Source organism: Vespa crabro, chromosome 16 (assembly GCF_910589235.1).
Source record: "Vespa crabro chromosome 16, iyVesCrab1.2, whole genome shotgun sequence".
Taxonomy (NCBI): Eukaryota; Metazoa; Arthropoda; class Insecta; order Hymenoptera; family Vespidae; genus Vespa; species Vespa crabro.
In genome coordinates this window covers 4,738,427-4,759,233 of record NC_060970.1, presented here as the reverse complement: position 1 = coordinate 4,759,233, position 20,807 = coordinate 4,738,427, and the positions used below count along the sequence as shown (strand labels likewise).

Sequence of the window (20,807 nt, the reverse complement as noted above, 5' to 3'; positions counted from 1 at the left end):
TCTCTTTCTCTCTCGCTCTTTCGCCAATAAACTTTTTATTGTGAAATTATTATTTCTCATACGAATTCGATGCATATAATAGATGTCCTTATGCTTATGTTTTGACGATTATGAATAATTATTATTTTTCTTTTTATGTCAGGTAAAAATACATCGTGTTATCTCTTTAAACTGGTACTCATTCGTTTGTATTTTTTATCATAGTCGTAAGTTTAGCCGTTTAAAGTATTGTGGTAGTAAGTTTGGTATAAATTCGCGAGTCAACAGTTTCCTCCGCGAACTCTTCCGCTTGATACTGTGTTTGTACACTCCTAAGATGCTTGTTCTTATATCGGCCAAGTCGTACGGTAAATCAGTTTCACCCTTATATCGGAGAAACTTTGGAACATAGCTTTTTCTAACGCTTACGACACCTTTCAACATCGAAGATTTCTTGTTTATTATTTTTAAATGATTTCGATATATGATGATCTCTCTCATCAGCTGATATGTATATAATTTTTTATAGGAATTTTATCTCATTAATTGCAGTGATTAATTCTCTCTCTCTCTCTCTCTCTCTCTCTCTCTATATATATATATATATATATATATATATATATATATATAGATATATATTTCTCTTATGTCACTACATACCTTTGCTGTCCACCTCCTATCGCTGTCTCCCTCTTGGATCCCATTGATTTTCAGGATGTTGGACATAGCTCTCGGTGGCTTCCCGCAAATAAACCTAATCACGACTAGAGTGTCCTGAATTGTCAAGCCACTTTCGGGAACAGTCGTGTCAAGCCTCAAATCAGATTAGTGTTCTAATCAATGAAGCGACACTTGTTGACACCACCGAGAATGATTACGATGATCGCAATGATGTTCGTGTTAGTTTGGAATATGTATTAATGTAGTTATTATTTTTCTCACGTAAAATCTTCGATGTATTTTTATTTTATCTCGAAATTCTTCGAATTGCTTTTATTTTTTTATTTTATTTTATTTCTTATTTTTATTTTTCTTCTCACTTTCTTTTAGCTTTCTTATTTCTTTTCCAATAGTAGATAGTAGTAGTCAAAGGAAAGGAAAAACTGATTCGGAGTTCGGATAAAGCAATAAACGAGAAGTAGAAAGTAAATCCCAGCTATTTGCCGGTGATTTTGAGACACCTTAGAAGTAATACTCGCTAGAAAGTTTAGGTTTTCCGGGCACGCGTTACGCGAGTCTTTCCAAACTAGGTTCTTTAGATGCCTTTCTGGTGTGAATAGAAAAGGAGAGAGAGAGAGAGAGAGAGGAGGAGAGATGGAGAGAGAGAAAGATATAAAGATTTTCCCACAAATGAAGAAACTTTTTTGTCTTCTTAGATCGACAGGCTTCCCTTTCATTCAACATTTTTATCACTTTTTCTTTCCGTGGTACTCGACATCAGGCATTTAAGAAAAATCTTTGTATTCCGGAATAATTGTGAAATGATTAAAATCCATAAAGTTTTCTGACTGCGTTTTGAAGATTGCAAAGTGTTAAGTTGAATCAATGTTCAACGAGGCAGCTAATTTTCAACAATTATGGATAGCTAGTTAGCTGAGTAGAAGCTTTTCGTTGTCAGAAGCCGTAATATCATTCAGTTCGAAGCTGGTAGAGCATCGTTCGAAGTTTCTCCCGCCAATAGAATTTCATATTCGTCCCAATTATGCTACAGCATTCGTAGCAAGCGAATCGATCGTTGTTCCGCTTCCTACGTATTCGTAGATGTTGCAGTTCTATTTCGAAGGGAGACCAGGAGAAGAGAAGTAAAGGAGGTCGTGTGTGTGTGCATGTGTATGTGTATGTGTGTGTGTGTGAGAGAGAGAGAGAGAGAGTTGGAGACTAGGTGGACCCGCATGTCTGTTATTTGATCCAACACATTCACAGAATTTACCTTATACTTGCAAATGTATTCTATGGATAGGTTAGCATCGGAATTAGTAGTCTGTTTCGGCAATTATGTGGATCACCTGCACAAAGACGGTCTCTTATTAACACGGAAATTATAAAAGACATGATAGAGCATCGTTAGATGGCAGAATACAAATTTCAAGAAAATTAATATTCGTTTTTCTACATAATAAATTATCTTTATAATTTCTACGTAATAAATTATCTTTTCTAAGATCATTATATTCTATCTGAAACGTTCTAATTAGAGAAAACTTTTGTCTTTGCTAACGAGCACGTTTCTCTCTCAGGTTGACCTTTTTCCTGAAGTCCTTAACGTTTCTAGAGAAGGTTAAATAACAACTGGCAAGGAAGTGAGGAAGTTGTGCCAGGGGTTCTTGTTTGCGTTCTAACCGCAGGTCCAGGCTTATCATTATCAGTTTTACCAGTAGAATAGTTTATCAAGGTGCAAGGATGGTGATCTAATCGGTTAGCAGTAGTAGTCGTCCAACGATGTTATTCTGGCATACGTTCAAGTAGAGTTGACGTTTAGAGTGAACTAGTATACGAAGTGGAAGAGGGAGAGAGAGAGAGAGAGAGAGACATAGACTGTTGTAAGGGGGACATGAAATTATGGTGTAAAAGAAAGAAAGGACTTTCACGCCTTCGACCTGGCATCGAGCCCGTCCCATTTGGAAACGATCTGAAACAAAAGGAACCTACGATTTCTTGTCTTTCTTCACGAAGTTGTTGTTCGTTATCGGGACAAAACGTTTTGGAAATCTTTTAAACATTTTGGCACATGAACTTACTTACTCTCCTTTCATCCTTATCATTACAAAGATTTTTTAAGGTGTTCTTTTTTTCTTTTTGTTGCCTTTTTCTTCTTTCTTTTTTTTTTTTTCTTTTTTTTTCTTTTGACAGAAGTTATCTTTTTCATTCATAAAAATATCTTTATTATTTCACATGATTATATCTATCTTCTAAAAGATGTTACATTAAAATATGAGAAAGAGATGGAATATGCATGCGTGTGGACGTGCGCACGTGCGTTGCTTTGGCAATAGTAGTAGTAAGCAAATCGGTGGATCTCGATGAATCAATTGCATTCGAGTAGAGGAGCGATCGGTAGGCTTGGACTCTGGAGTTTCTGCGGGAACCTGCACGATCCTTTCGATGATGCATTGGAATCTCGATAATTTCCACGATGCGATGCCGCCATTCCACTAACGGCATACACACGCTCTTACTAAAGTGTTGTGCTCGTTCGTATATCGAAGCAAGACTCGGACTACGAGCTTTCGTTTCGTTCGAAGTAGCCGCGTTCGTTGTTTCCAGATCAATCGTTTCCTCTACTATTCGATATTCACCTATATTCACCTGGGTTACGCATAACTAAGCATTCAAGATCGCTCGGCCAGCTGTAAGCCAAAGAGAACAACTATAGCCATCATTGCTTTCAATAATCGATATCGATTTGATCGATTTTAGTGGGTAGGCTTGAACGGACTCTACGAATTAACTTCAATATAAAGGTATATACGTTGATGTACCTTTTTTCTTTCTTCAAAATAATCTTTATCTCTATCGTTTAAATAATTTTAAACAATTTTTAACAATGAGAAATAGTGTCGAAGGAAGAACAAACAATTTCTATTATTATTATTTTTTAAATATCTTTATTAGTGTTTTCATTTTTTTATGATAAAGTTTTTTGAGCATTTAGGTGTTAAAAAGTCCCATTCAAAGGATAATTCTTTCATACGCGATTTCATTCTTCTAAAGAATTTCTCGAGAAGCCATTCGACGTATTATCGCGTATTCACATAGGTGTATATATATATACATATATATATATGTATGTAGGTGTGTACAATCATAGAGAGAACTCTTTCTTTCTCTCTTGACTATAGTCACGAGAGAGCCGTGCTTTTTTCGAGCTTATTTACCCGGTAGAACGTATACACAATGAAAGCGTACGCTCGTATCTCCAACCAGTCTTCTTTCTGTTCGTTCGTGGCGAGCTGGTTGAAAAGAAGATCATGGCGTAATTGAAGGAGAAATCTGTTTTGAAGATATTTCTAGATCGTTCGTTAGAAAGAGAGAGGGAGAGGGAGAGAGACATTTTGATGTATGGAATAGACGAGGGGAAAAAAAAGAAAATATAATGTCATCAGATTTTGACGACTATCGTATTGGAGAATAAAATACCAAAGAAAATAAAAAAATTTTCCTTTCAATTATATCAATGAAGTGACAACATTTTTATCAGAAAATATAAATGTAAACAATCTTTATTTGAAGATGAAACGCTGTAATGTTTTTTCTTTCTCTTTTTTTTTCTCTTTTTTTTTTGTTTGACGAACAAATGTTGAAAAGTCAAAAGAGAATGAATGAAAGATACCGAATATAAAGGTATAAAAAGGGAGACAGCTGATAATGAACAGAAGAAAGACTTTGTTTTTTATTTTTTTTCTCCTTGTTGATATCATTGAGAGAGTATTGAAATGAATGCAGACAAGTGTCTCTTGCACTACGTCGTGTAATACGATGGGGTGACCACTGTTTGCATCCTATGTGCACTATATCTTTTGTTGTGCTCAATGAATCAGCCGTGTTCATGTTGCAGAAGAATTAACATCACCAAGAATAGAATTTTCTTTTAATGTCACTTGATTTATATCAATTGACGTATAATTTTATAAATTTGTTTTTCGTTCAATTTTTAATACTCGTTTCTATATTTTGGTTAACAATGTTAATCGCTAAATTTTATATATTTAACCACATTATTTTTATAATTTTATTATTTTATTTTCATAAAAAATGAGTATTTTTATTAACAATTATTAATCGTCAAATAACATCACCTTCTATTTCATGTCGTTATTTATTTTTATATGCGTTATTGAAATTGTTTTATTTTATATTATTTGACTTTTAATGTAATTCATTTAAAAAACTTAGCAATGTTTCTATATGTGTGTGTGTGTGCTTCTCGTCGATGATTATCACGATCAGTCAAGACGTTAATTAGATAAAAATAATTGTTCTTGAACACCAAAATAAAATGTTCTTTAACACTTAGATTCACCATTGATTTTCTCGTATAACCAACGACGAATTCCTTCGAGCGAATCTTCGTTCCAGCATCTAACCATCTAGTTTCAAGCTAGATCAAAGAGATTAATTGATCCTCTCTATCTTGAGCCATCCTAGAAAGCTCTCTTCTTCTCTCCCTCTCTCTCTCTCTCTCTCTCTCTCTCTCTCTCTCTCACTTTCATATCGATCGATGTCCTCGAAGACAAAGAAGAGAAATTCCGTTACGTTTCTCAGCGTTTCTCTCTAACTACTGATTTATAGGCAAGGGGTTAGTTGATGAGGGTATAGGGGTTGGTGGGTTGGGTTGATTCGTTTTTTGAAAGGAACTTTGGTATGACGGTCGTTAGAGAAAAATCGTCTTCGTTTCTACTACACGTTAAAAATCGATTCTTTCATATACGTATATACATACCATATACATATACAACATTTCATCGTAAAGGAATATAGAACGACGATGAGTAGGAGTGGTGTGGGTCATGGATAGGAGCAGGACGATGGCGGGGGAGGACGTATAAAAAATAGATCAAGTTTTTTCATCGTAAATATTTATTCGTTTGGAAAGTATACTCGTGTCGGCTGATTTTTTTGCTCGCTTGCGGAATGAGGTCGTCGATTTTTGTTCGTTAAAATCGCACCAACAAGAGAGTTTTTTTTTCTTCTTTTTTTTTTTTTTTCTCTTTTCTTTTCTTTTGTCAGCGGAAAAAAATCACATAGATATTTACATATGTATGTATACAGAATACGTACGTACGTACATATTCTTCATCGAAAAACGATCGAATTCATAACGAAATAAACGCTCATTTTAACCTGGCCCCGTGCAGAGGCCCATCCTCCTATGAATAATTAGCTAGGCGGCATATACGCGTGCTCGCGCAATTAGCCTGGTATTCGCTGAATTAATCACGAGCAATAACGTGAACTTAATTATGCAACCACTTAGAATATTAAACGTTAAGGTCGTCGGCTTGACGTTTGCAAAATATTTTTAGATAACTTCCATTTTATGTAATATATGTATATATTACATAAAATTTTTTTTATGTAATATATATCATTTTATATATATCGTCAACTGTAGATCATTCATCTTTTTAAAGATTATTTTATCATCAAGTAAGAGAAAAAGAGAGAGAAATAGGAGGGGGGGGGGAGCGAGGGAGTTATTCGCGAGAACAGACAGCTGGTAGTTATATAAATCATTTTGGAAAAACAAGAGAAGAAAAAAAATACGTTCCTGTAAATACAATAACGTCAGTATTTTCACGCTACACGATCTTATAAGCTCATAGGGATAACAATTGCGTCGTTTATGAGCTGGAAGAAGAAGAAAAAGATTAAGTGAGAGACAAGGAGGAAGAGAAAGAGAGAGAGAGAGAGAGAGAGAGAGAGAGAGAGAGAGAGAGGAAAAGAGAAAAGGGAATTACATCGAGGATACTGGATGATTAATTCTTCGAGCTTTTACCATTATGTCTTTGTTTAGAGCTTGTTTGTTCTTTATTTTTTCTTTGCCAACAATCGTAAATATTTATGTGTCTTTTTGTCTCTATTTCTATCGGACATACACATGTGCAATTTCAGACGAGATTATTAATAAGAAATACGCAAGCGATATTTTCTTCTTTTTAAAATGCAGGAGATTTAAGATAAATATTATGCGTTTCACCGGCGAAGAAGTTGGTGTTGGAATTAAACGATAAATTTGACACCGTTATAAGCACTTCACGAGAGATTATTGCCAGCTCGCCGAGCAAGAGAACATTTCTATTTGTCACGAGGGTTATATGATATATTTTCCTTCTACCCTCCTCCACCCTTACTCGTGTAAATTAGTTTTTTGCGTGCAAGGGATTAGAGATTAGAGAAAAGTTAACGACTGCGGAACTTGCGTGTCGTCGATCGTGAAATAATCTTTGCTCCGGTCCTATTATGACTTAGCTTCATTAATATTGTTATTATAATTATTAGCACTGTTCATTGAACGCGTTATCGTACGAGGGTAACTTTAATTTTACCACTTTTATCTTATATGTATATATAATATATTCCTCGATTCGTAGAAGGCTTACCTTTCTCCTTCTTTGTTATTTTTAAAAACTTCCTTGATAATAAGAGGAGTTTGAGGGAAGGCTGATGTAGTAGGATTCGTGATCGTTGAAATAAACCACTCTCGTTTGAATTATATCCGAGCAACGACTGACTAATTGGCCGTGGGTTATGCGAATCGAGATAATTCGTGGCTTTGGTAGAAAAGCTAATTATGCTGGCAGTTTGTTCCTCCAGTTGGCTTTGATATTTTTCGACTTGAAAATAAAATAAAACAAAGTTAGACTTCGTGCGTCTACGTTTATACATTATTCAACGACTCCTTTTCTTTCGACTCTAAGACGAGAAAGTAATCCTTATCGTAAAGTTGACCGATCGAGAGACAAGGAAACGCTGAAATGTGCACTGTAGAGAGGAAGTTTACTGATAGTAGTGAAGAGAGTATACGAGATTGTTGTAAAAAGCTAGGAAAAACTCTCCCTCTCTCTCTCTCTCTCTCTCTCTTTCTTTCTCCTTACACGAAGACTTTTCGTGATGTATTCACGTTACTGCCATTGTAATAAAATTTTTCTTTTTATTTATCCTTCAACGACGAGATATAAAGTAAATGGAGATATCAGAATACTGCATTTAGGATGAAAAGAGTTTTTCTCTCTCACGAATTGATTTGAATAATATTGAAAAATTAAACTAAGTAATATCTATAATCAATTATTATGAAACTCTCATTTTACGATTATGTATCATTGATTTACCAATGATTCATATATTACAATATAACGTACATAAAGTCCATACATATTAATCATACAGATATATCTGTACTATCGTTTCTGTATATATAGATATAGAAACGATTGAATGTGTATTTGGTAAAGAACAGTGACGATTAAACAAATATTCTGATTGGATGAATATTTAAAAATATAATGGAACATTATGAGCTTTTAATTTAACGCGCGAGTTTCTATATAAAATGCTTATTGTAAAACTTTAATATAAAAAAGAACGTGACGTTTCAATTTTTTTTTGTCTTTTTTTTTTTTTTTTTTTGTTTTCTTTTTTCTTTTCTTTTCTTTTCTTTTCGTTTTTAATCACGTAAAAAAAAACTTATGCATGCAATGTCGTTCCAGTTTCTTCGTACACGCTGCGTTAACTTTTTTAATAAATATGCAATTATTCTCAACATTAATTAAAATTTGCAGAAACGTATGAAAATTTTGTTTGGCGTCTACGAAAGCGTGAAATATGAAATGGGTACAATAATTATTTTCTTTATTTTCCAACGAGAACGTTTTCTTCGTAGCTCCTCAATTCATGCAGCTATATTTCAACCAATGAAACAACGCATCGCAATTTTGTTATTAATGATCAGAAAATTGGAAAACAAACGAAAGAAAACGACGTACGGATATATAATTAAAAACAACGTCACGTTTGACAGGTCAACGATGGAAGAAAAATTTGTCGAGTGATCGAAATGATTTTTTCAATTCGATAGAAATCTAATGGTACAAATTACGAGTACGAGTTTAAGTTTTATCGTCCAATTGTGGAGAAAAAATTTATTATTTGGCGTATGGCGCGGAAAAATAGTAAAAGGAAAGCTAGAAAGCTCCTCTCAAAACACGTTAGAAGAAAATGGCAGAAGACGAGGCCGATGAAAATAGCCGCTCTTATTGTATCAGCGATACAAAATCTTCGAGAGACTAAAGGATCTACATCTAAGAAGATTATAGCTTATATTAGAAGTTCTTCTAATTTGCCTGAAAAACGTGTTAAGAGACAGGTTAATCGTTATCAAATTTTATAATTTCTTATAGTTACTTCTTTTTAAACTCACTTAATGATCTGAAATATCGTTAGAATTTTATCATTATAAAAAAAATAAAAAGAAAAAAAAGAGAAATAATAATTTTAAAAGTACATACTAGATATTTAATAGATATCACTTACTGTAGTAGAAGATTTCTTATCGATTTGAATTATTCTAAAAAAAGAAAACTTCTTATCTCTCTATACGATACTTATCGTAATATATGTCGTTCACACAAAATACACACGCACACACGCATGCAGGTAAAGGCGGCATTAAGACGTGGTGTAGAATATGGAATTCTACGAAGATATCGAGGACACTATTTTCTGCCTATCGGCAACGAGGTGGATCGAGCGAATCGAATAGCAGTTAGATTTGCCAGACTGCCATCGCCTCGGAGACCATCCGCAAAATCGAGAAACGTTGGCCTTCGCAAAACTCCAGCCACGAGGGATCGTAAGAAAGGGCGGGGACGATCCGCTAACAGAAGTGGAAATAGCGTTGCCGAGGGCAAAAGCCCAAGAAAGTCACGTTCCCTTCCCTTCTCAACGGCAACGGCGGCGACGAGCTTCGTGAGAATACAGGAAGCCGACGACATTTCTGTCGAATAAGACGATTCGAGACGTCGATAAGGGCTTTTCTAAACTTGCAGATTGTTGTACTTACATTTCGTAAACGTTACTTATAAACTCGTATTTTCTTGTCCAAATCGAACTTAAAAAAAAAAAAAAAAAAAAAAAAAACAAAAAAGAACAAAAAGAAACTTGTTTTTCTCGACATACTTTATATATTTACACACACACACACACACACACACACATATATATATATATATGTATGTATATGTATATATAAAGGAAAAATCAATTTCTCTTTTCTGAATGGCTCGATCGTTTTGATAGAAGCAGCCACTTCAATATCTATCGGCTCTATCGGTTCTTTTTCTATTATAACTAAGTATCGATCGCTAGCATCGGCTTTCATCCTTCTCCACGTTCGGCACGTAACCGTGGAATTAAGGCGAAATGAGAGACGAGCTTTTTTCGTAAATTGCACCGACGGAGGAGACGCAAACTCCTCGCCTGCCATTTATTAAAGTTAGAGAAGGCACGGTTCTTCCTCCTTCGGCCCGATAAACTTAATAGCTTCCAAAATTTACGGGGTTTGGCAAACGCTCCGAGAAAACTTCCCTACGACGGCTTTTCTTTTCTTTTTTCCTTTTCTTTTCTTCTCTTTTCTATTCTCTTCTCCTCCCATCTTCTTTTGTGTTTCTTTTTTCTGTATTTTTTTATTTCTTCTTCTTCTTTTTTTTTTTTTTTCATTTTACCCCAGCTAAAGTCTTTAACGTTCTTTTTTTGTTTTTATTTTGTTCTTTAATCTCTCACGTTGGTTAATTTTACAAATTGATTTTACAAATCGATCGTAAAATATCTTTTAGTTTAGTAAAGAATGAAGGTAACAAATGTCGTGAATTTTTCTTTCCTTTCTTTTCTTTTTTTTTTTTTTTATTATTGTTAAAATATCTTTATTTGTTATATTTTTAATGAAAGCGCAACGGTACAGTTTATAAAAACGAATTTCTAAATATTCGAGGAATCCCACACGGATTTTATTCAACTCACTGGTAGCCGATCTATAATCTCTGAAAACATGGTCGTGCGATGAACAACGTGGACGCGGAGGACAATTCGAATCCGTTTAAATGGTAATTCAAAAAGCTAGTTGCTATCTAGAGAGAGAGAGAGAGAGGGAGAGAGAGAGTGAAGGAGAGAGAGAAAGGATCCCTTCATCGTCCACTCCATTGATTTTCTCTCATATTTTCTCTCTCTTTTTTGTTGGAGGGGTCTCGTGCGAATTCATTTATGCAATCGATCTAAAAGCATGATAGATTTGATAGAATCCTTCAAAGTTTCTTTTTAACTTTTCACACGTTAGAGAAATAGAATTTTATTGATGTACAGAAACGTAACGCATGGGAACTATTAGTTGGTTCCAGTGTGAAACGTGCTGAATGGCGATTCGCATTAGTCTTTGTTTTCTACTAGCTATCGAGCAAAAGAAGTACCTCGGAGAATAGCATGCGTCAGATGCGAACGTAGAGATTAATGGCTGGATTTATCATGGTACTCTCGGGAGGAGAGGAGAGGTGGGGAGGATGCTTTTTGTATTTTTATTTCGCGCTTCATCTTTAGGGAGGAATAAAAGTTTTCGACATTTCTCTCGTAAGGAAGACCTATAGGATCTTACGAGGCATATTTCATAGATAATAAACGATTAAAATCTATGATAATATTATATATATATATATATATATATATAATGATTAACATATTAATCAAACGAAAGAAAGTTAATCGAATACAGTATAATTTGACACTATTAGTAAAGTAACATTCGTTGTAGGAGAAGTAATCATAGAGATTATAGACTTTAAATAGGTAGGAGATAAACGTAGAACGACGCTGGCTTTCGAGTTCCCGGAAAGCTTTGTGGCTTTTGGAATTGTAACGACGTGGCTTGTAACGAGCGATATAGTCCTAACGCGATACCATTCTACGGTTACATGAGCACGAGTGAGGATCGCTCTGGTACAACTCGCTAAGCCAATCCTGTAGGAGCCAATGCCATTTATTCGCGGATGTATGTACTTTAATAGGAAGCTTACGAAATTGTTGTTAATTTCGTTTGATAGAGAATGAGGAAGGAGGGAGGAAGAACGATATCGATCGAAATTGTTAATAAAGAAAATAGCAGTAGATAGTAGATTCCGTAGATTAAGTCATTTCCGTGAGAGTTGAACATGATTCTGCTGTTTCAACTATCTCAAATGTGCAATGATAGAAATATAGCATGTGTTCGTTGGAGTGCGACAGATACGTAGATAGATAGGTAGAGATAAAGATAGAGATAGAAACAGATAGATAGAGAGAGGGAAGAGGTGTGGTAAATGGCATTAGTTGAAGTTCCACAGAGCTTCGTGGTTCTAGAACTGCAACCGTGCAGCTCCGACTGAATGATGCAATCCCTGCCTCCCCTGTTTCCCTCTCTCTCTCTCTCTCTCTCTCTCTCTCTTCCTCTTTCTAATGCATGTGTTAGAGAAACCGTTGTCTCGTACTCGAGCTAGGATGTTGGAATGGGAACGGCAGTCGTGTTTGACCGCAAAGGTATACGATGCTAGTCTTGAATGCAGCTCGTTGCACTCGCGATTGGCCGAATTAATCGATTCCTCGTGAAAACGTGTCGGCCGATCGGCTGAGAGGTGCTACCAGAGGCAAAGAGACATTTGTGTCTGCGTTCTCGTGATACTCTTGACGAGAATTCGACCAACGGATTGTTCTTGTTACTATTGTCAAGATCGAAAGAGATCAACGAGTCTTTTGAGCCGAGCAAGATCTAGATTAGTTCAGATTCGATCGAATTGTTTCATAAAATGTAGATTTACTTAAAATTTAACGAGACTCCGTACGAACAAATCTTTTTCCCTAAGAAATTTTCAATCATCAATTACGATCGATACTTTAATTTTCAATTTATTTATTTTTTTCTTCTTATTTCCATCTTAGAAATTCATCGAGGAAGTATTTAAAATCTAGAAATTTTGGGGTTGTTTCTAGGCTAACTATGACTAGGTCGAAAACAAGTAAAATGTAAAAAAAGTCAAATGAGAAAAAAGAAAAGAAAAAGAAAGAAAGAAATAAAGACAGAAGCGCATAGGAAAGTAGAACAAGAAAGAAAGAGGGAGAGGGAGAGAGAGAGAGAGAGAGAAAGAGAAAAAGAGGGTGTAGAGGATAGTTTGGTAGGAAGGGAAGAGGAAACATATTCTCTCGAGCCAACCACTTACAACCACCCTCCAACTCTCTGACCACCAACGACTATGTTCGAGCTCGGAGCGCTGGTTAGCACTATCCACCTGCATTATTCTTATTTGTTCTCTTTTCTGTTCCTTCTTCCTCTCTCTCTCTCCCCCTCTCTCTTTGCATAATTGTGGGCGAACACGGAAGTAAGTAGTAGGTACTTGGTACAAAAAAAAAAAAAAAAAAATACATGTCGTACAACGTTGAAGAATATACCGAAATAGAAATGAGAAATAGTATTCTATTGAGACATATAATAATGAGAAATGTATGTTTAATTGAAATGATTGTTTATATTAAAAATATTTAATTACTTATGGTTATTAAAAGTCATTCAATTTGATGTAGTATCGTCTGAACAATCTGTGCGGTGTTTATTCTTTTTCTTTTTTCTTTTTTCTCCTTTCTTTTTAATCCCTCTGTACTATAGATGTATGTTATACGTGTTGGTTAGAACACTTGGACAGGGAGAGCTTAGAAATGGGGAAGTCTGCTCCCTAAATTCTCTTAAGCTCGTTGAGTGAAAAAGGAAAGCCCAAGGAAAGAACTCCCTGATTTATTAATACCCTCTCGGTTTTCACACATTCGTACCTCTTCGGAGCTTCTATATAATTACGCGCGCTCACACACATACACATATTTAAGAGAGATTCTCCTTGAAGATAGTTATTTATTTATCCAACCAAAATTAGGATGGTTAATTAATTCATTCATTCTTCGTTCTTCCCATTTTAAAATTAAGTGTGTATATCATTTTTTTTTTTACATCAAATATCCCTTCCCCAAATATTTCTATGATTCATTCAAGCTTTTTAATGTTATACTATGAATTATTTCTTTAACCTTGGCGGACGTTTTATCGACGCTAAATAATGATACGTCGATAAAGCACATAACCTTTTTTACTTGAAACGATCGAAAGTGGGGGAAATAAGTTTCATAACTTTCACAATAAAATCGAATAAAGTGCCAATGGATTTTAATGTCTTTTGAGGGCATGAGTTTGTTGGTTAGATCGATATCGAGTAAAAGTGTTCTTTTTTTTTTTCTTTTCTTTTATCTTCTTCCTCCTTTTCTTTCTATTTCTCTTTGTCGGGAACTTAGTTAGTGATATAACTTTTTCTAAAACGGTCACGTAATTTCCATTGGCAAATCACATTTGTCAGTCCTCCTTTTTTCACTAAGTTTCTCTATCTTTCTTTCCCTTCCCCTCTCTCTCTGTCTCTGTCTTTTACTCGTATACAGCATTCCTAAACAGACTAAGGTATTTCCTTTCTCCTCTTCACCACCGGAATGTAATAACTTTCGCGTGACGGTGGTCGTAGCGACAAATAAAACGTTGGATGCTGTCTTCAAATCGACTTTCCGCCATTTCCCATCATGATAAGATGCCGAATATCGAGCAAAAAATTTTGAAGAGAGACGAAACAGCACTTTTCATACTTTCTCTCTCTCTCTTTGTTCCTTCGTATTAAGTGTCTAATAAAGAGGAGATTTTGTTCGTTTCTTTTTTTCTACATTTGAAACGCATCATCATTTATTAATTCTCTTCTTTAACAACGTATGTATTCCAGCCGTCCATCTTGCTTGGCACGTTGAAGCGATCTTTTTAAACTTTCCAGAAGTTCCGTATTTCTTTTCACTTGGCGTGCTGGCCTCCAACTTGATGGAGGGAAAAAGATAAAACGTGAAAAATAAAAAGAAGTCTTGTAAATGGTGAGAGAGGAAGGAAGAAGAAAAAGAATATGATGAAGAAGAAGAAGAAGAAGAAGAGGAAGAGAAGGAGGATGAGAAGGAGGAGGAGAAAAAAGAGAGAGGTTATAGAAGACTCGAGGGAAAGGAGTAGTAGTTCCGGAAGTTAGTAAAGTCACGGTGGGTTGTTCTTTGAAAACCAGAAAACCTCCAAATCATTATCGACGTTTCTTGATAAAAGGAATATTTAATTGTTTGTTTCTTATCATTCTTTGTTTTTTTTCTTTTTTTTTTTCTTTCTCTCTTTGTCCTTTTCGTCATTAAGTTGTGACGTGACAAAATTAGATAAATCTTTTAATTATTTATCGCGTAAGTAGTATACATTTAATTACCTATGCAATTATTTATCATACATATTATTGTGTATTACGTATCGTAGTATATTAGGTATTTAAAAAATATTGATTTGTATTTTTTTCGTTTTTTCTTTTTTTTTTTAATAATGTATTGCATCGTACGTAGGATTTACATAGATGTAATATAATGACGTATGATAAATGCGTAAATCTATATAGAGTATCTCTGTCGTCAGTTGCCAACCGTGCATCTTCTCGTATCGGTGAAACGCGTATTTCAACGTGTCCAGTGTTAGACAATCCGGAGAACGCGGAAATCTAGGGTGATGAAGGGTGATGTATGGTCTATGCCAGAGAATGATGGAGCGGAAGTCACGCGTATGGCATCCGTCAACGATCCAGATATCTCTCTTCTTGCTTTCCCCCCCTCTCTCTCTCCCTTTCTCTCAATCTCTCTCTCCCTCCCTCTCTCTATTTCTCTCTCTGCTTGTCTGTCTGTCTATCTGTCTGTCTGTCTGTCTGTCTGTCTGTCTGTCTGTCTGTTTTGTTCTCGTATTATACGTGGCTTATTAACCATTACCGTACAATGTTATCCGTTGCCAGTATCCATTACAGGATTATTTGATTAATTAGTGGAAATCGACGTTACCGATAAAAGATTATTTCTGAAATGTAATTAATTTAATTAGCGACTGGTGATAGTGATGATGTGGTGGGGGGAGGGTGAGTTAGGGAAAAAAAAGAACGATATATATTTTCGTGCTCGTATGGTTTAATTGGTATAAATCATTAAATTATTCGATCGAATCTAACGAACATGTTTTAACTTTGTTAGTTATCCCAACTAACGAGAATAATGATATAACTGTGGTTGCCATGAACGATTTATTAAATAATTATTGAAATAATTAATGAAATTTATTTGCACGCGTAAGCTATTGGGTATGGCGAATCGAAATATTCAGGAAGAGAGATCACGTAGTCTGTTCGTATCATAAAAATCTTTTTCCCCTCTTAACGCCTATCTCTAGCTTTCTCTTTCTCTTGTTGGGGGGATGACGAATCGCGTTATGGAAACGAAACTGCAGCGAAGTACGAACGTTTCGGCTGTTCGTTTATGCAAATTGCCACTTAAAACAAGGCCGGAGGAAAATCGTTTGGTGGTTTTCACCTCGTTCGCTCAGTGTAAAATACATAACGAGAGAGAGAGAGAGAGAGAGAGTGGTGGAGGGAAGGGAGCAAAAAAGGATGAAGGAAAGGGAAGAGGAGAAAAAGTAGTAGAAGAGCTTATAGTTTGGAAATGGCGAAACGAAGTAGCACTAAAAATTCGCTTTGAAATACGTATATACATACGTATAGGTAGGTACAGTTTTTACATGAATGCATAAAAGCATTCTTTAGAAACATTGTGTCAGCAATGCTCTTCTTTTCACATTTATAGCAAGTCCTTATCAGTCGATGCCGTATCGTAAATTATTTTCTAACATTTAGATTGTCGATTGAGAAAACCCTTATGCCTTTGTTCACTTTACTTCTCTTTCTTTCTCTCTTTCTGTTGATATCGGTATCAGCAAATGGGCAATATAAAAATGTTGTTAACGAAATTAACAATCTTCTCCCTTTTGTTCTATTTTCTTTGAAAATAAAATAGACGATAGAACGTTGATTTCATGTTGGAATATAAAAATAGATTATTTTTTTGTTTGTTTTTTTAAACGATAGATATATTTTTAATTCTCTTCGATAGTTCGTGGCTTTTCACTGATGCAATTGGTACGATATTTTTCATATATGTCGATATGGAGGGAATAAAAATTGCAGCTTTGAAAATACATTACGATTCGAAATGTGGAAATGGACGAATATTTGCGACGATTTTGTTGACGGTAATATTATAAGATTATAATTAATGTGCCAGCTTTGAGGATATTTGTTGCATTATTTTTATGTGAAATATTTTATATTTCTTTACATTTATTTCATGGGGACATTTCTTTATTGGACAATTTTGTTGATGATATTACATATGTTAACTCAATTTCTCTCTCTTTCTTTTTCTTTTCTTCTCTTTTTAAAGTCCGAATTTCGCAAACATATAAATATCAGATCGAACTTCAGCGATTCTTCGTGGAATATAACGAATGTTATCTTTCTCTTAGTATATTCTCTAACGACGTCTGAAGATATATCGAACAAGTCGAAACGAAGTTTTCCGACATTGTTTTTCACGAAGAAGAACGCGTCTCTTATATATATGTGTGTGTGTATATATTTATATATATATATAAAAATATAGATATATATACATATATCTATATTTTTCTATCTTTGTCTAACGACTGCAACCACTCGCACTGTTGTTTCTGTTATTCTCAGTGTGCTTTTCGTTCCGTACATTCTCGTTGATATAATATACGATAGCTCTTCTCTACGATCTACAGGAGAACGAAAAAGGGAGAAAGAGAGAGAGAGAGAGAGATAGTCGAATGGATACACAGACTGAAAAGGGAAAAAAAGAAAGAGAGAGAGGGGGTAGAGAGAAAAGAGAAAAAAAAAGAGAGAGAGAGCATAGGTGAATTCCGCAAAATTGCAATTCCACTGGCGAAATGGAGTTTTGGTATTTTATCCGACGTATGCACGCGCGAATTCGAAGTGAGAATGTTCACGGGCTGCTCGGCCGTCCGTCATTTGAGTATGCCGGATATCCTGGAAAAATTTTGAATAACTGCCGTTAGCTATGGGGAAAAAGGATTTCCTTCTCTTGGCATGAGATGAAGGACATGCCGGAACTTCCAACTGGATTTTTTCTTTCCTTCATATATTTCTCTTTTCTCTTTCTTTTTCTTTTTCTTTTTTTTTCTCTTTCTTTTTCTTTTTTTTTTCTTTTTTATAGTCGTTATTTAAGAATATCCTCTATGGGGATAGTTCATAAAATGTCATACGTGGTGAGACGTTTAAAAAATGAGAATACTATTGATATATCAATATCTTCGTATAATCTAATTGTTTTATTTCATTATTTAATTACAAAAGCATTTAAAGGATGAGTCTTTTCCATTGAGGAAAATATATCGTTTTCTTTTTTTCCCCATTCTTTTCCTTTTTCTTTCGCTATACAATTTTTGTGATCAATGCTCGTGTATCAAAGTCATTTCTAAAGGTACGACATATAACGCAGAGAGATGGAAAGAAAAAGAAAGAAAGAAAGAAAGAAAGAAAGAAAGAAAGAAAGAAAGAATGAGAAGAATATAACGCGGTCCTTTCAACGATCATTCTTTTTTCTATCCCTTAGTCGTCTTAGTAACTCGGTCACTTGGCAATTTTGTTGAGTGGTCAGAACGACTTTCGCCTTGGAGGCTTAAGAGCTTTATCGTTCGCATTTTGCACCAAAAAAGAGAAAATTTCAAATTTTTCCCTTTCTCTCTCTCTCTCTCTCTCTCTCTCTCTCTTTCTCTTTCCAACTATTTCTTTTCTTTCTTTTTCCTTTCAAACGTGATTTTAACGCATAGAATTCACCAAGATAGAAAGTTGGAACGATATACGACGCGTGGACCGATCGCCAAAGGTATTTAAAACTGTAAGTGTAAAAATATCGACAACTTAACCGATAAAAGACGAAAGAGAGAGATTATTTCTATCGTTAGTGTTCTTCGAAAGCTCTAACGAAAGGTACGATTATGGTACGACGTGGTATTCTTTAACAATTTCGGATAACAAGCAAGAAAGTTTGTTCTTTGATCTCTAGGACGTTGGCGCCGAAGGCTAGTGCCTTGACGATGGAAAAGAAAGTAAAAAAGAAAATAAGGATGGGAGGAAGGAAGAAAGGGGAAAAAGGAAAGAAGAAAGAAAGGGAGAGGAATGAATAAATAAATAAAAAAATGAAAAAAAAAAAAAAATAAAGAAACGTTTAACTCTGAGAAAGGAACTAAATAGAGATAGAGGGGCAGAAGGGGAGGGTGGGAGGGAGGAAAAAGATAGGTCAGACTCGTAAGATTCTAGCCCTTATGTTAAGTTTATGAAGGGTACAGCTTGCAAGCATGAAAATGTCTAAAGAGGTAGAATAGCTTCGTTGGACCAAAGTGGAAGAACGTAGGAGAGAAAGGATGAGAGAGAGAGAGGGAGGAGAGAGAGAGAGAAGGAGGAGATAGGAAGAAGGCTAAGCTCGTGTAAGCTGCCTGCGAAATTATGAGAGGGATAATGCCGGAGATCTGTTATGGCTGAAGATAGCCCCGGCGCCCGCCTGGAATGTGGCGCGTGCCCCATTCCTTTTTCTTGCTTAAAATAAAAATGAGTACCCTCGTCCTATCCGTTTCCTTCTCCTTCTCCTACTGCTCCTCCTTCTACCACTCCTTTATATCCTTCCCTTTTCTTCTCTATTCCTTCGTATGTTTCTTTTTGGATTACGCTATACCTTCCATAAACGGGAATGCTCAGCATCGTTAGAATCTGCCCTTTATCTCGAATGGATCTCTTTTATTTTTCTCTTTCTCTTTCTTCTTCTTTTTTCTCTTTTTATCATTTCATTCAGAGGAAATATATATAAATCATAATTTGATTAAAATGCAAATTATTGTTTTATTATTAGTTTTTAACTTTTTATAAAAGAAAATTTGGAATGTAATTGAATGAACATTTATAATCTCTGAGTTTAATTCGTTGACACTGCTTCGTAGCTGTTAATATTAAAAATGAGAATGACAGGACAGTTTCGTTGTTTCGCATTGTATTGGAAAAAAAAAAAAAATTGTCGAAGAGAATGGAAATAGAACGGGAAAAATCACAATTTTTTAACATGTTTCTCATGAAAATGAGATTTTGAAAATAGTTATTCGAAAGCAATTGCAGTGTAATGACAGGTGTGCAAACACGGTACCACTTTTTTATTTTTCATGTGAATTTCGTGAGACTTTCGTACTTTTCTCCAGGGGTTGGACGGGGCACGACGGGCCAACCAACTATCAGCGTACCTATATATTTCGAACGTAGCGGCACCTTGCTGCAATAGCGTCATAAATTGCTTTCATTGTCCCGCGGTAACACGCTGCCACGATCGCGCGAATTTTCGTCTCTACCAACTCGAAATGTCGAATCTGTATATTCTCACTTTTTCCCTTTCTTAGAGATCAATGTGGTAAATATGCACAATACAAGTATAAAGAGTATTTTACAATATATCTTGTAAATTATTAACGACAGCAATGATATCCTTCAAATTCCGAAATATCATTCCTGTTTGGGGAGAAAGAAAAGAATTGAACTTTAAAAAGACATGAAAGTTTTTCAACGAAATATTTCAAACAAAATTTGCCTTCATTTAATAAGGTTTGTTTGATTGTAAAGAAATACAAAAAAATTTAACGAATCAAATTATAAGATAGACGATGGATCAAACCATCGAGGTATTATAATTATCTTCATTGACTATTGTGCATAAGAAAGTTCAGACTGCAAACTGCAGCAATTGGCAACTAAATAATAATAGTACCTACCATTCGACTAAGCTTTTCCACGTTTTCGTATGAAAACGTTTTCCTACGTTTCATTCTAAGAATTGCCTCTGATACAAGACGCGCTTGTCTCTAAGTTTAATTAACTTGTGTAATGACGTGTCGTTTGTAGAAATCACCGAGGTAGTATAGCTAGATAACTATGTCTCTTTATGTTCAATATTGTACCAAAAAGATCAAGGAAAGTTTTAAAGTATAGGTAATGATCATTAGAAAATGATTCAGAGTCTAATGCAAATTCGATTTCTCTACTCTTTTCTTTTCTCTCTCTCTCTCTCTCTCTCTCTCTCTCTATCTCTATCTCTGTATCTGTTTCTGTCTCTTCTTACAAGGAATTTGAAAGGGGTGAAAAGTGTGTTATGGTGAAACAGAGAGGAGAGAAAAGATAGCATCTGTTCCTGACATCTCGTCAATACAAGCCGAGGGTGTTGGAACAAGATGGATAAGTGCTTTGATAGAAAATGACAGAGAAAGTGATACACTTTTTCTTACAGTCATCGATAAGGGGAAAGAGAGAGAGAAA

General features: G+C 35.1%; 2 protein-coding genes across 7 annotated transcripts in view; both read left to right on the top strand.

Moving 5' to 3' along the window:
* Positions 1–20,807, top strand: part of LOC124429867 (TWiK family of potassium channels protein 7-like) — a 175,110-nt gene that overhangs the window by 22,550 nt on the left and 131,753 nt on the right. The gene's annotated exons all lie outside the window — the stretch shown is intronic.
* Positions 8,636–9,486, top strand: LOC124429795 (histone H1, gonadal-like). The gene is made up of 2 exons (XM_046975453.1): positions 8,636–8,845; positions 9,136–9,486. Exons 1-2 carry the CDS (start codon positions 8,636–8,638, stop codon positions 9,484–9,486), a joined length of 561 nt encoding a protein of 186 aa, XP_046831409.1.

Coding starts and splice junctions, on each gene's coding strand:
- LOC124429795 (XM_046975453.1), top strand. CDS start 8,636: ATGGCGCGGAAAAATAGTAAAAGGAAAGCTAGAAAGCTCCTCTCAAAA. Junction 8,846..9,135: donor AAAAACGTGTTAAGAGACAG/GTTAATCGTTAT, acceptor ACACGCATGCAG/GTAAAGGCGGCATTAAGACG.